Source organism: Numenius arquata, chromosome 7 (assembly GCF_964106895.1).
Source record: "Numenius arquata chromosome 7, bNumArq3.hap1.1, whole genome shotgun sequence".
Taxonomy (NCBI): Eukaryota; Metazoa; Chordata; class Aves; order Charadriiformes; family Scolopacidae; genus Numenius; species Numenius arquata.
In genome coordinates, this window is record NC_133582.1 from 26,430,286 (window position 1) to 26,446,471 (window position 16,186).

A 16,186-nucleotide genomic window follows, 5' to 3' on the forward strand; every position below is an offset into this window, starting at 1 on the left:
GAGCCGGAGTAAAATGCATTTTGGCTGTTCCTGCTGGTATAATGTCCCTGGGTATAACGTTAATTCCCACTGCAGAGCCAGGGAGTCAGGAGGCCTTGCTGGCTCGTTAATGTGTCTGACATGGAAACAGCAGAGTGTCTGACCTGTTGTTTCTACCCATAGAAGAGTGTTGAAATAGAAACCAATTTTTTGCATGCCTGGACATAAATCAAATGTGTGTAATCACTCCAGTTGGCTTCTTTGGCTGAGTAAAATGATTTTAATAGGGAAAGTAAACAAAAAGATCTTAGGAAAGCAGCTGCCCTTAGCATATGTGATACCACCATTTAAAATGAAAATTCAGGCATAATTTTGCAATTTTAATGATCACACCAAGTAACAGTAGTGGAAATTAAGTTGATCTGGCACTAATAGGGAGACCTTGCTTACATTGGCTTATACTTTGCCAAGGAGGATAGAGGCAAGCTGATTGAAGAACTGCCCGCCTAGTCTAACAATGCAGCATGGAGGAGATCTCCCTACCTCTCCTTTTCTCTGTACATTGCATCTCCTTTTCTCTGTAGAAATAAAAATAGACCATACAGATATACACCTATATGGGTGTGTATCTTTCTACTTAGTAAGTATACTGTCTTGCAAAAGACATGGCAACATGTGGAATATAAGCCATTTTCTATGAATATTAAAACTATAAATTATAAGGCTGGATTACATCATGCTTTCAAAAGAGCCTAAAATACTCTCCACTAAGGGAAAATCATGTTTGCTTTAGCATTCTGTGTGGTGAATTATGAGAAGAGAAAGTGCTTTTTAATGAGATTAGACTGCTTGATGCAGTTAAAATTACTCTTTATTCACTTCCTGATCCTGTCTCACATTTCTGCTTTAGTTTCTGAAACAGATGTTTTATGTCCAAAACTGACAGGCTATATTAATTGTTTCTCCGCAAGCTGCGATGCAGCATTTTTTGCCACATACAAACCTAGTCCCAAAAACGTAAGATAATACCCACTTTCCCATGTAGAGATTAAGGGGCACAAACTTCCTAGAAGTTAGAAATTGTAGCTTTATCTGTATTAAATGTTGATGATCTATATAGCAAAAATTTTTTTTCATTAAACTAATGAATTGCATCCTGCAAGGACTATATTTTACAGAGAATTGAGGGGATTACCATGTCTGTGTGTTTGTCATAGCTACAGCTTTTGCTAGTCACCTTGTTCTACTATCATAAATATTGGCTAGATCATGTTTTTCCTTGTTGTATTGCAGTCATTCCTGCTTGATATAAGTGAATTTGTTGGCATTGGTTTTCAATTGCATCATGTTTCTGACTACGGTATCTCTCTCCTATAATTTGGTGGAAACAGGCTGTTGAGACAGAAATCCTTTTGCAATATACAGTATGTTGTCAGGGCCATGATGAAGGAAATCAGCATCAGGAGCAGCACAAAACAGATCAAAATGTATTTTGCCTCTATTGATGCAGTGCAGGCTGATATTTTGCAAGTGTGGAGTAATCAAAGGGAAAAAAACAACAACTGTGATATCCTGCCTCTGCATGCAATGTGATTACCATCAGAATGAAATGGAAGCAGCTGAAGGAACAAATCCAAAACTACCCTGAGACACCATGGCAACTGGCCCCTCGCAGGGACAGCGGGAAGGGGGGACTGGCCATTTCAAAATAAAAATTGCTATGAATGACCTTCCATTTGCTGAGTGCTTGCTTAAAACGTGATGGTCACAAGGGGAATTATAAGCTGTTCAGTGTATAGTACAATGTATGCTGTAAACCTGTGTCTTTGGGAAACTGGAGAAAGAAAAGAGTGTGGAAAATGCTTAAATATTTGGATACCACAGATGTATTTATCCAGCAGGATGAAGGTACTGTTTACATATCATCCTTGGAGTGTAATTACAAGAATGTAAGATCTTGGGAATAAGAAGTATGTCTCTGTTCTGTAAGAATGGTGAATAATGATAGTGCTGTGTGTATCTATGAAATTTAAAAGCAATTTTGTGTACACATTTTGTTCACAGCAGGAATTTGAATAGCGTTTTCATGCCAGCTTCTCCATTATTTCTAGATAGGTTTTATGGCAGAGAACAATGTTTTTCAATAAAACAGATTTCACATCTGGTGTAGCTAATATATACTGTACTGAAAAATGTCCCTGATGAGTTATATCCACTTAAAATAAAAATACTTTTTCATAATAATGTATGCTCTGTTTCTTCTTGAAATTTGCCCACAAAAATGAACCACCTGGATTAATATGGCTCTTAAGGATACCTTTTTTTTTTCTTTTAGAGTTATTTATATAAATTCATAAATTTACAGAATTTTACACTTGAAAAAAGAGGCTAAACTAGACCTGTGAATAAGTAATTTTAAGTCTGTTAGTTGAGAAGAGTAATGTAAATCACTATGTATTTTCAGGTTGACCACGGAGATGCGCCATCCGAAGCTAACAATGAACCAAGACCAACACCAGCAGAAAATGGAGTAAATTGCACTGCCTCTCTTACACCGAAACCAGCGACTCAGATTGTCCATAGCCAACCAACACCAGGTAAGAAAAAACAAAGCAAAACAAAGAAACTGTCATGTTTTCAAAATAAATATGGATAATAATTTTTTGCATGCTTTGCATTTAAAAAACAAAGGGGGTGTGTGTTTGGGTGGTTTGTTTTTATAAAATAGGTAGAAATTTTCCCATTGTATGTATTACAGCATGTAACAGTATGCTGTTAGGGCCAGTCTTCTTCAAATATACAAATCTTCTATTTAAGAGTTGCTTTTGCGGCAGAACTGAAGGTCATTGCAAGCAAGAAAATTTGCTGGGGTTTTTTTGGTTTTTTTGTTGTTGCAAGTGCAGGAATCTCTTTAAATAGTTTTTACAAATATGCCTAATTAATACATGTAGTTACTGTAGTGATGATGTAGTTAATACTGTATTTTTTGTGTGAAATAAGATGTATTAGATACTTTATAGGCTTGATCTAACTGACTTCTAAGGAGCTGGATTCATCTTGTGTACGGAAATTTTGCACTGACATCATAGTATAGAGCAGTTGTAATAACCGTCAGCCTAATACCACTTACTCATGACTCATATGAGTGGTAGCCTTCTCATAAATAAAACAACAAAGCTCAGGTGGGTTTTCCTATTGGTTCACAGGATCAGTGTTGTTTTCCATGTTGCTACTCTTATACTCAAGAGATGTGTTTTCTCAAATGGCTAATAAATGCCCATGTCAGCATATGTCCTGTGTCACCTGCCATGTTTTAATATGCAATCAACCAGCACAATAAGGGCTGTTGCTTTAAAACAATTAGAATCAGTCATCTCTTTTACCTCTAGGTTCAGTGAAAGCACCTGCAAAGACAGAAGATCTTATTCAGAGTGTCCTCACAGGTAATAAATATACAGTTTACGCTGCATGAACGATATGCTTTTTTTTGTCAAGAGAAAAATACTTTTTATGAAATAGGCCATTGGGCTTAGACATTTCTTTGAGTGATTGGGACTTCAGTAACTCATAGAAAATGTACATACCATGTTTTCTTCCTCAGCTTTAAAATTATTAAATGTTTGAGCACGTGTTTCCCGAGATCAGTATTGGGTGCAAACAGGGAAATTTTTTGAAAATATCCCATTGTTGTAGTTTCACAAGCACAATGTTACCATCTAATGCAGACAAAAGACCAACATTATTATGACAACAGAAGCTAAACGTGCTCTGAATAGTAGTGAAACCATTTTATCTTCATTAGCCTTGCAGTGTTCCCATTGCTCCTACGAAACTGAAATTACCATTACATTGAGCAACCTGGCCTGTCAGGTAGATAATATCCTACTGTTTGATTGGGAGTCATGCCCTCCAGCTTGGAGTTAAGAGTTTAGATTGCAAATCTCATAACTCAGTTTATTTTCTAGTCATTCTGCTACATTAGAACCCACTCCATGTCCAAATCTTGTGTAGGTCTACATTTAGGTGACCTAAATTTAGGTTCCCTCCAGCACTTTTTTTTTTGTTGGTTGGAGTTTAAATTTAATTTAATTTAAATTTAAAATCAGTTTAAATTGCTGATTTGGGGTGAGCTCTGCAGGTCAGCCAAGCAGAACCTGAGCTTAAGGTGTCATCTGGGCTTACAGAGCTGGACATCCTTCATAGTGGCTGTTGGAGCGACAGCACTGGAGCACAGTTCTCATCATTTAGCTACTGATCCTTTGCTGGGCTGGCAGCCAGCTGGCCATGACTCCTCTGATGCCGGGTCTCCATCATGAGAGAACTGAAGTCTCTCCTAAGATACCATGATGATACTGGGACAGCTGCCACCCCAGTGCCTGGGTCAAGGCAAGAGAGCAGGCAGCTGAAGTGCTGTTCGTGAAGGGAGTTTAAGCATCAGCATGTTATGTACCCCATCCAGAGAGAAGGGAGACTTGAAGTGTTGGTATAGCGGGTACAAAAAAGATCTGTGGTCATATCTATGTAAGATCATGTTTTTATATGTTGGGCTGATGGGAATCTTTTGCATCTGAAAGGGGTTGAGGAAAGAAAGTACGTGGTTTTTATTTTGGTACACGTCTTGGTGTTCTAAATTTTCATCTTATTTCTCACTCATATCAATTAAATTTGCCACAGTATTTTTAATCTGGTTCTCTTATTTCCAGATAAGTCTACGCAGTTTAAGCTACCACATTTTCCTTACTAGCAATAAACAAGCGTGCTTTGTTTCATTCCTGCTAATAGCAATTCCTGGGTTCTTTGATTGAAATAGTATGTTATTAGAAATTTGAAGTGGCTTTTGTTGTTACCATTGTAGAAGTGGAAGCACAGACTATTGAGGAGCTAAAACAACAGAAGTCTTTTGTTAAGCTTCAGAAGAAGCACTACAAGGAAATGAAGGACCTTGTAAAGAGGCACCACAAGAAAACCACTGACCTTATCAAAGAGCACACTGCAAAGTATAATGAAATCCAGAATGACTACCTGCGGCGAAGAGCAGGTTTGGAAAAAACAGCAAAAAGAGACAGTAAGAAAAGGTATGTTGAATGTAGCTTTCCTGTTCTTGGTATTGGAGATCTTTACTCAAGTCTTCTTTTATAGTAGATAACTAATACAGAGGTTGCGTGAGAGCACAAAAAAAAATCAAAAGCAGCAAGGTAAAATGGAGTCAGGACCTTTGATACAGAAATTATCAGAAAAAGCCCTCTCCACAATGTGCTGCTTCTCTGCTAGAAGTCAGATAAGTTGTTCACCGTGTTATACCTCTTTCCCCGTAAATGAAGGCACGCAATATTTATCTTGGGACTTTCCCTAGACGGCTGGCACGGGTAGGTGACTCAGCTGTACTGGAAACAGCAGCCAGTGGTTAGGGAGTGAGCTTAATCACAGTCTATGAAAGGGGACATCCCCTGCCTACTGGGACAGTTCAGGAGCCAGACTGCAGCATGAAAGAAGTCAAATCTGTCTGGATAAAGTGTTTTGCTTTCCTTCTCGGGTCAACTGCAGCACGTTTTATCAGAGCACCCCATCTTCTCCCATGCTGACTTCCTTTAGGAGAAGGATTGTCAGTTCCATGGAAACTTCTGCCCCACACTTAATAATATGACTTTATAATGTACCTTCTTTTCCAAGCAAGGAGAAGTTTTTGCAGCCAGCACGTGTGGTCATCCTGCCCATATTAACCAATTGGTTTATTCTGGGCCACTACATTGTGCTGTCTGGTGGTGGAAGAGACCCAAGTGTCAAAACAGGAACAAAACTTAATCCTCTTTTATGTTATTTATGGGTAAAACAGATATTCTGAATTTGGGGATGAAGAGCATTGTCTCCAAGTTGGAACCCTGGAAAAAACTCATGCTAGAGTAAAAGGCATCAGATGTATAATTAGGTGAAAGAAACACCTGAAAGTTATTAACATCTGACTACTTTTTAAATTATGATTGATCCAGATCACTTGGGGATCTCTTAATGATTGCTTGGCTTTGCCTCTGCATGCACACCCGTTCTGTGCTGTCTTTTTCTAAATCTTTCATTGCCCTATCTCTTTGTGTGTGCTGATGTAATTTTTATATTATTTGTTTAGGTAATAGTAAAAAAGGAGAGTTCACTGAATTTCACTGAATTTTTTAGAGTTGGAAGGGACCATAAAGATCATCTAGTCCAACTCCCCTGCCGAAGCAGGGAGTGAGTTGTATTTATCATTATCAGTTTGAAATGCAAAGACTGTTTTGACTCATTAATCTTTCCACAATTATTATCTTGTTCATATGGTAAGGAACTGTAAGTTAATAAAAATAAATTATTTACTCCTGGCAAAACATATACACACATAGCTACAATCAGTGTCTGATGCTGTTAAAATTGAATGATAATCAGGTTAGGGGTACCCTCCTAAAATTTTATTTCTCTCATTAGTGCAGCATTTGAACATAATTTACAGTAATTAGATAAGCACAAAAGTCCTTTAACTTTTACATAAAATTGATACAGCTGCAGTTCTTAAATATGAAGACAATGAATGAACATTAAAAAAAAAATTACCTGATAGTTTTTGGTAGGAGATCATCAGAGAAAAAGGCTGCAAGAATGCTCTGGCTGCTGACCTTGTTGGTTGTACCTCTTATTGCAAGTGACTGGGATTGAGGCCATAACTTGTCTCTAGGAAGGAGCTTATTCATTGATGCCTGCCTGATGACAGAATGTCATTGGGCTTAATAAGAGTTTAACACTCGTAATATATCTATGTTCAGCTGACCTTAACTATTGCCAGTTTCCAGGCTTCCATGTTCTACACTTGAGTTTAACAAACTCCCTTAATGACTGGTTGTCAACTGCACCCACAGTGTTATTTTATCCACTGTATTTTCCATCATCAATGCGTGTGACAGATAGTAGCAGACAAAACAGTGTCATGTTTCATTTCTCTAGCATATTCTATTCAAATTTAAGCAGAAAAACAAACTGAATAAATGACTCATTTATCTTTGAGTAAGAAGGTTTGTTTTGGTTTTTTTTAATTTCGTTATGATCTGACCATAAATCATTCATGATATTAGGCAATAAAACCCTGCAGTCTATTATGTGGAACTGTCACAATGATTTCAGAGATGTGAAGTTTTATGTGCAGATACAGAGAAATCTGAAGGTTAAAAAATCTGAGGTTGAATTATAAAAATGCAGAAATATATTTTTAGGGATTTTCAAACTTGCAAGTACACATCTCAAACAGAAGACTTCTAACAGAATACTGCATCCCAAGGAAAAAAGTGATTTTTATCATTTTAAATTACTGCTGAAGCTATTTGCCTGTAACTACAAAGTATAAATCACTACTTCATCAGGAGTCCCTGAGTCAGATTGCCATACAAATGTGTTGCCTCTGGTCAGAAGCAATCCATGTTTCATGCCCTTGTCTAAAACTGGGCCAAGACTCAGTGAAGCCATTGTCTGTAGGAAGTCTGAAGTATTTATTTATACACAGCCACAAGTGTTTTGCTGGCATTGTTCGGAAGTTTCTTTAATGAGTATGTCCCTTAGAACACAGTCTTAGTATTTTAGCCAGCATTTATAAATAGGCCTTATTTCTTTTTCCCCAAAACACAAGAGAAATAGCAGCTTTAAAACGCATAATATGCTGATTTTAATATTCATTAATGCTGTCTTTTGGCTCTGTATTTAAATTATCCTCACCTACCACCTTGACACCACTTAACCTCTAAGCAGAATATTCAAATACAGTAAAAATACAAGAAGTAAAAAGGGGCTACCTTGGTTTGTATCCTCACAGTGATGAAGGCAGCTTCTCATAATTTCAGTTGATGTTCTCTAATTGACAGCAGCTGCAAACTTGAACAGAAGAGAGGCAAGAGTGTAGCAAGTTCTCTGCATTGTAATTCGTGCAAATTTCTGAGCAGCAAACTCATTTTTTTCACGTCAGCCCTCTCTGTTCAAGGTTTTTGCTGTTTTGTCCATCTCGTGCATTGTTCCTGAGGTTTCCCAGGCATCTGATTTAACACCTGAGTACAGCCCTAAACACAGCAGCAAAGCATGGACACAGCATATTTTAATTTTTTTTTTAAATATTTTTCTTGGGTTTAGGTTATTTCTGGTCTGAGAATGATACTACTTTTGCTGCTTATTTTTTCCTTGAGCATTTCAGTGTTGTCATGTCATGTCTCCTTTCACAATTACATCTATCCTTCCTTCTGTCTTAAGAAAAAAAAAAAACCAAACTGTTCTTCAGTGTTGCTTTTTAGCTTCCTTATTGTATTTTTCCTTTGTTCCTATGTGCTGCTTTTCTGAGGTTTACTCCCCACTGGGAGGTGTTTCCTCCTGAAGTCAGCAGTCCGTAGAGCAGTTTCCTCATTGTGTGCTATGCACGGCATTTCCTGAAGGAGGAAGAAAATACTAAATAAAGGGATGTTCCCAACCATTTTAAGCATTTTGTAAATGCAGATGTAAAGTTAGGCTCTTAAATTTATTGCTAAGGGTATGCAAGAATGATTCAGTTTTCAAAATACCTAGCATTCACTATTTCTGCTGAGGATTGTGCAGCTTTGAAGTTCAAGTTACATGTCTGGAGGTGGATAAACAAGTTCCATGGGCATCTGTTCATAGGAAATCTTGGCAGTTGCATTTGTAGCTCATTTATACCAAGTCCACTTCACACCATTATGATGGGTCAGTAAAATGAGGTTTAAAAGCAATAGCCATCTCATTATTGAACTGTTAACACTATTTTTTCCTAAAAGATGAGATTATTGGACTTACTAGAGCTAAAATCATCTTCTGGCCCTATATGCGGTGCTGCCAAATTTCTTAATGGGCTACATATAACCAGCTGCCTTAAAAACAAGGTTTAAATATGGGGCAGAGCATACGTGCCTAGTGACTTAGACCTTGGTGGTGTGTGTGTGTCTTTGCAGATCTGAAACGAGCAGCCCAGACCACAGTTCTTCAACTATTGAACAGGAATTAGCTGCGCTCGACTCTGAAATGACCCAGAAGCTCGTTGAGCTGAAGGAGAAGCAACAGCAGCAACTGCTAAATCTCCGTCAGGAGCAGTATTACAGTGAAAAGTACCAGAAACGAGAGCACATTAAGCTGGTACGTTTGTTATGTTGTCTGCTTTTTTTTAGCCATCTCAGGGTGAGTAATGAAAGCAGTGTGACATTATAATTAAGTGGGGCTTCCTCTTACTTGGAGTTCATTTCGGAGCATGATTTCCCCGTGGTCTGCTGCAACTTCAAGGGTTTGTTGTGTCACTTTGTCACTAACACTTCTAGCAACTTGGAAGGCTTTGGATGGAAGGCAGAAAGGCAACAGGATTATTACTACTGCTAACGCAGTCTCCTTACCTCTTGTGTAAGTCTCGGTTTACTGCAGCTTTTGGATGATGTTCCTGTTTTGTTCTGCCACTTTTTTAAATGTATAGCACTCAAGGAGGCAGGATTATCTGGAAAATAAATTGAAACACTATGAAAATAAATAAATGAAAACAGATTCCAGGGCACAGAGTTATGCCATACACTGTTCCTGTTGCAGATGAATGCTTTAAGGGGATGCAGGACATAATCTGGATATGGTGAAGAAGCATTTTGTGTTCTATCAGTTCAAGCCAGCTTGTGTTTTTACAGCTGGACTTTGCCTGACAAATAGAGCAGGCTCATGGGCCCTCTGAGCTGAAATAGAGAAGCTTGGGCAGGTGGCAGCTGGTGCTGATGGATATTCTCAGGCAGAAATGAACATTTTTAAAGGGTGTTATGGCAGTGCAAACTGTTTCTCAACTCCAGACAATCCTCTCACAATATTTTCTATTATATGATGTTTTCCCTCATTACTGTTGGGTGAAGTGATTTGTCTGCTCTGCCCTGCCATCCATAAAGAGCAGATTAGAGAGGCAATATGTGTGGATATCACTCAGCAAGGCCTTTTCACAAATGCATCTCCATGGATCATAGCATGGAGCTGCGGTTCCCAAGTGGTGCCCTGTTTATCACCGGTTGTATGTGAATCACAGCTGCTCCAGTGTGGATGCATGGACACAGTTACCTGTGCCACAAGAGAGAGTCCACGTTCAAGTAATAGTTGTTAGCTGCAGCTCAGAGATTTTAATTTTTATAAAAATGAACCATTTTGGACCCACATAGTTGGGCTTATATTGTAAGCTAACTCATTTCTCATTTCAAAATGGGAAATGGCATTTCTCAAAGCAAAGTTACATTTTCGGCATTGTCCAGTTAAGTAGTGTCAGGATAAATCCATTTTTTAGCACAGAACCTTCAGAGTTTTCCCTCTGAGCTGTGCAGGAGTTAATATTCCAATTAAAATCTCCCTTGCAGCTGAGACATTCTTTCTGATATCTTTCTTTTAGAGGAGAGCCTATTGTCAGTATCTTCTTTTGTCTAAGGAATAAAAAGCTGGATCAGACTAGCTAGACATTATTATACATTCTCTGGTTCATTATCCTGAGAGGATTATTTTACAGAATCAGACTTAAACTGGAGGGGGCGATCAAACCAAACTGGTCCCATTTCCCACTTTAATTCACCATTCTTTGAACTTGCACACAAGCCCTGTCCATGTGTCCTCTCCCGTCAGCATCACCACCACAAAAATGCTTTTTATTAGCAGTTTCAGCATGAATGAGATTGGACCCAGCGCTGCACAGCAGATTTCAAAACAACAACTCAGATGTTTTGAGTCCATGATTCTGTGATCAAAATGTAGGCTCTGCGTATCTATACTTAGCTTTTTTAGCTACCATGCATGAATTTTCAGTATCTACCTGACAACCCTGAAATCCAAGCTGCTCCATGTAATAATGCTCAGTGCAAGAGGAATATATTCAGCACTCGCAGAAAACCTTGAATATTAAGTGCACAGTTTGTGATTTATATTGTGTAAATTCAGTTTGTGACCATTTATGAATTATCCTAGGCATTTTAGTGGTAGAATCTGCAATATATATTTCGGTTTTACATCTAATATTCTGAAACTATTATCACCTTGATGTACAGAGAAGAAGTATTTTATGAGTAAGCTGAATATACAGAAGTCTGGCTGGACTCTGCAAGCTAAGTATGCCTTTACACTGATAAGAATATTTACTGGCTTTTGTTCATTGGTAATTAATCGGAGAAGGGTATAACACTTTCATGTCTGCTACAGACTTTTGAGGAAACTTAGATGCATGTATGATATTTAGCTGAAAATAAATGTTTTTGTTTCTTGGGATTTTTTTTTAGCTTATTCAGAAGTTGACAGATGTAGCAGAGGAGTGTCAGAACAGCCAGCTAAAGAAACTGAAAGAAACATGTGAAAAGTAAGGTGCTATCCCCCTTATAATCGATCGCTACTTTTTGTGGGGTTTTTTTAGATACATTTTGAACTTGCCTTTATTTTTTATGGTTTAGAGAAAAGAAAGAATTGAAGAAAAAAATGGACAAGAAGAGGCAGGAGAAGATCACAGAAGCAAAGTCCAAGGATAAAAATCAAATGGAAGAGTACGTATATCGCTGGATCCATATCCTTATATATTATGAGATGACACAAGATTTTTCACAGCTGGAAAATCAAAGAAAGGTCTTAACCCTAAATGCAAGGCAGCTTTTAGTCAGAGTAATACCTCACCAGAGCAGTGTAGTCCGTCTTACTTCCACTGATACTAATTTAATTTCCTGGGACTAATCTAATCTCCTGTTCTGCGAGCATTGAGTCTGGGTCAGCTGCAAAGATGCTGAAGTGTGGTTTGGGGACATTGCCTATGAGTGGCACAACGGAGTGATTCACCAAGATGCTGTTAATCCAGACACTATTCCTCGGAGTATAAATAGACTTGGGGGCTTCAGTTCTTGCAGGGTTTGATTTCACTTTGATTTTTATTTGTGAGTTACCTTTTCTTCTTAACTCTTAGAGCTGTTCTCCAGAAGAAATAGCAGTGACACACTGCAAGGTTTGCTCTACTTTTGTGATAAACTCCCTTCAGATGTTGTGCTACTGATTCTCCTCCAGTAACAGTGTTACGCAGTGAGCAGTCACTTGGGTGGAAGAGAGAGGGAAGCTGAGCTCTGAGGGTGCAGTTTCTGTGAACAGGGACAGGAATATTAATTTCATGTATGCACCACCAGACAGCACAAATTGTAGTTGTGCAAGTTGATTATATTCTTCCCAAGGGCACAGTATCTGGGGTTGTTTGTCCTCCTTCATTTGTTTTGGCAAGCAGCTCAAAATGAAAATGGAGCATTTTAATTTTGCACTGTTTGCTGGGATATTCTTGTTAGCAATCTTTACATTAGTAACATTTAAGGACAGTTAAAACAAACAGGAGGAACCAAAAAAAAAAAGAAAAATCCAGAATATCTGAGTTTTACCAAGTAGCAAAGACACAACTTATTGATATGTTTTCTACAAGTAAAAAGGTTTGTACAGGTTTTGGAGCCTCTCAGCATAAAATCTGTGTATTTGGTAACACTAAAAGAAGGACACACACACGTACACACAGTGAACTGCATCAGATAATTTAGGAATCAATATTATAAAATTTTAATAAACATCCTAGAAAAGGTAACAAAATGAGAATAATTGATTATAAAAAAAAAGGGGTAAATACTTAATATGGTTAGAGCTGGTCAGAGGGCATGGAAGTGATATTAGAAAACAGCAGTTAGTCATTACAAAAATGTTACAGCAGTAAAACTCAATTGCAATAGGAAATGATATGCTGAGAGGTTAATGAGACACTAGTGGGAAATGCTCAGCAACAGACAAGTAGAAATTCTTTTTCGTTTTCCTTTTATTTTTTTTTTTCTTATTTTTCCCAGTGGCTTTCCTTTGCCAGGCTTTTCAAAGAGTCATTGGGAGAGGTGAGATGGGAACTATATGGGAAACTCAGCTTTCCTGTGTCAGGTGACACGGTTTGTCCTCATTCTCACAGTAGGACAGAGAGTAGCGAGACTTTCTTGTGAATCCTATTCAAGTCATCCAGGCTAGGCTGTTGTTTGTTTAAAGCTTTTATACAAATTTGGGAAATAATATTACATAATATTAATACATTGATAATAATGAGATAATACATTGTATTAATTGTTACTTAATTTTTCTAATTCCTACATGCGCCCAGGGTTTGTGCAACTATCTAAAACCAACAGATTTTAATGCCATAGATGGAAACTCCCGTAATTAGGTTTTAGAGTACTGTCCTGAATATAGTCAACTCAGGTACCCACAAGTTGTCATTTTATGTGCATTTATCCCATTGGGGGATCTCATCTTCAGCCTTTGACCAAAGGTTACCTAGTAATTATCTCACCAAGTCACTTAAAGTTCAATTGTTTCCTCCAAGTTCGAGTTTACGTGGTTTACATAGCAAAGCTGAGGACTGAAGTTGAATCTGCCCTGCACTTTGTGGGAACTTTGCCATTCTCTCCGAGATGTCACCAGCAGTATCTGCTCGCTGACAGAGACTATTTCTCTGCTACCTAATGTGCCACAACGTGGCAGTGTGCATCTACTGATGATCATGCGCTCTCCTAGACTGACATTTGGGCCTTAAGGAACACCACCATCACTTTGAAGACGTGGCAGTACCCTGTGGGAAAAGCCTGTTGTGAAGGAACAGGGGGTTTGTTGTGGGAAGTCATGGGAAAGTCTGAGCCCTTCATATAATAAAGATGCAGCCTGTTACAGAACGCACATTCAGGAAGTGGATAAAATCTGTAGGCAGATCCGTGCATTCAAAGCATAGCCTAGCTTATTTTGTAAGGAGATGTGGAGTATTAAAATACATTGATGTGATCTTATTGACTGTAATAACTTGTTGATTGCTTCTCCCCAGAGAGAAGACTGAAATGATTCGATCGTATATCCAGGAGGTGGTGCAGTACATAAAACGGGTATGTCCGGCCATATGCTTATTTTTCATTTTAGGCAGTAAAATGTCAGCTTTCGTATTTTATGTCATATTAAACTGCAGATTCTGTGCTTCGGTATAAAGATTCTGCAAGTGCTGATTTTTAACTTGATGTTCCAGTTAAAGGAAAACTGGTATTTCGGACAGATCTTGATTAATTGTTAGTCAGTCTTTGCTGGATGGTGCTAAGAGGGGCAGATTTTAATACAATTATGATTTCATGTTTGAGTATCCTGTGCTTATTCATGGAAAATGTACCAATTTTTTAAATTGGCTTGCTGTTTCATGAATGCAAAGACTGCATAAGGAACTCTGAAAGTCAGTAAAAATTGAATTGCAGAGTATATTTTAACCTTAATTACATATGTACAGTTACTGAAATGAAAAAAAAATTCTATGAGCTCTATAAATACAAGTCAAGGAATTTCATTACAGGTGTTAGCTTTTCTGAAGCTACAGGTGGTTTACACTGGGCTGAAAGTATGCGCTGCAGTGTTTTGATGTGTGAAATCACAATGAAACATATGCCACTACTGAATTTTCTCTTAATTTCAGTGCAGAAATAGTTCAGTTCAAAAGTTGGCCCATTTTTGCTTACAGAGGCCTTGATTCGGGAAGCAACCTGAAGAGTTAGCAAATTAAGTATGCTTAATTCCTGTTGGAGTCAGACACGTCTGAGTGCTTTATTAAATGAGGCCCCAAATCCTCTTCTTCTGGGAACAGAGTCCATCTCACACAGCTCAAACAATAAAAGCTAAAGCAAAATAACATGATTTTTAAAAATACATTATGCATTAGAAGTCTACAATAAGTCCTTTAGACATTTCTGATTCTAAATTCCATGTGTGAAATCTGAGATTTGTTGTCCACATGCAACTGTTAGAGCGGTTGTGCTCAGGGATGCTTGTGACAATGGTGTGTCAGTTTATATTAGAATTATTCATCATTTTGATTATAACATTTTAATTTTGATGGATGAAATATTTACTGGGGAAGAGGTGGGTAAGTGGGGATGTGCAATCTCTGAAAAAACATTCTCTGCTATTTTCTTACAGCTAGAAGATGCTCAGAGTAAAAGACAGGAAAAACTTGTAGAAAAACACAAGGAGATTCGTCAGCAAATACTGGATGAAAAGCCTAAGGTAAAGAGTTTTTGAACAATGTTATACTGCTAAAAATGTCCTTAAGGAAAGAAAGTGTTCTTACAGCAGGTAGGCCAATGTTTAAACATGAGAAAGTCCATTCACAGCATCATAGCCATTGTCTCTAATACTCAGGATGAAAAAAAGTCAAGTAGCAGCCTACTGTGGAGCACCACTTCAAGTCCAGATGTCATATAATGGGGTTTGGTTTTTAGTACTCATATTGTTAAAAAGCTGTCAGTGTAAATGGTGCTTCTGACCAGCAGAGTGTGCCCTTCACTCTATTGTGGTTTAGCAGTACAAAAACAAAACACAGTTTACATTGAAAAGAAAAAGAGATATCTTTTTAGCATGCTTGTCACAGATATTTGTGGTAATGGCTGAGAATATATTTTTGTGGAAAAAAATAATTTTTTCATAATATTAGTGCTTAATAGTCTACATTGCTTGCTGGATTTCCTCTGTTTGATTTTGTGCACTGCATCTACATGTAATATTCTGAAATACAGTTTTTCATCCTAAAGATTGCGGGCTGACTCTTGCTACTAGTGAACCCGGTGGTAGTTTTGCCATTGACTTCAGTAGAGGAGGCTCAGAGTGCCCCACTTGTATATGATTTTCCTTTATGAAGACCTAGGTAACTACATAATCAGACCCCTCTACAGAGGGAGAGTTGTTTTCAGCAGAGTTCATATCCAAGTATGATTCTTCACAGCCCATTGTGTCATGTCTGCTTTCATTTTTTCTGCCCTTGCTCAAATGTGTGTTCTAGGCTTCACTTTTCATTTCTTGTCTGTGTCCACAGTCCTAATGTTTCTGTGCTTGTCTTAACAGCTTGAATTCTAGCATTGGGTGTCAGCTAATCAGTGTTGTCACATCATTTCTGTGAAATATCCAGGGAATAGATTAGGCTAAGGTCTGAATAGCTAATAGTTTGGAAAAATAAAAATGTTTGCATTTCTGATTTTCCATTCATCTTTTCAAAATCATGTTTATAAATAAGCTAGAACTTTTTGATGTCGTGAGCACCTGGATGTAAAGACTATATATAATATGTTTTATATTTGGTGATCATGAGCTTCTCAGGCATGTGAACTAAGAAGACTGGAATTTAAAT

At 37.8% G+C, this 16,186-nt stretch overlaps 1 protein-coding gene across 1 annotated transcript in view; it reads left to right on the forward strand.

The window, feature by feature from the left end:
* Nucleotides 1-16,186, forward strand: part of PLCB1 (phospholipase C beta 1) — a 408,751-nt gene that overhangs the window by 334,338 nt on the left and 58,227 nt on the right. The window contains exons 24-31 of the mRNA XM_074150525.1: nt 2,444-2,576; nt 3,369-3,422; nt 4,835-5,054; nt 8,943-9,123; nt 11,265-11,341; nt 11,433-11,522; nt 13,853-13,910; nt 14,983-15,069. Of these exons, the coding sequence (XP_074006626.1) occupies nt 2,444-2,576; nt 3,369-3,422; nt 4,835-5,054; nt 8,943-9,123; nt 11,265-11,341; nt 11,433-11,522; nt 13,853-13,910; nt 14,983-15,069 (900 nt within the window). The remainder of the gene's footprint in view (nt 1-2,443; nt 2,577-3,368; nt 3,423-4,834; nt 5,055-8,942; nt 9,124-11,264; nt 11,342-11,432; nt 11,523-13,852; nt 13,911-14,982; nt 15,070-16,186) is intronic.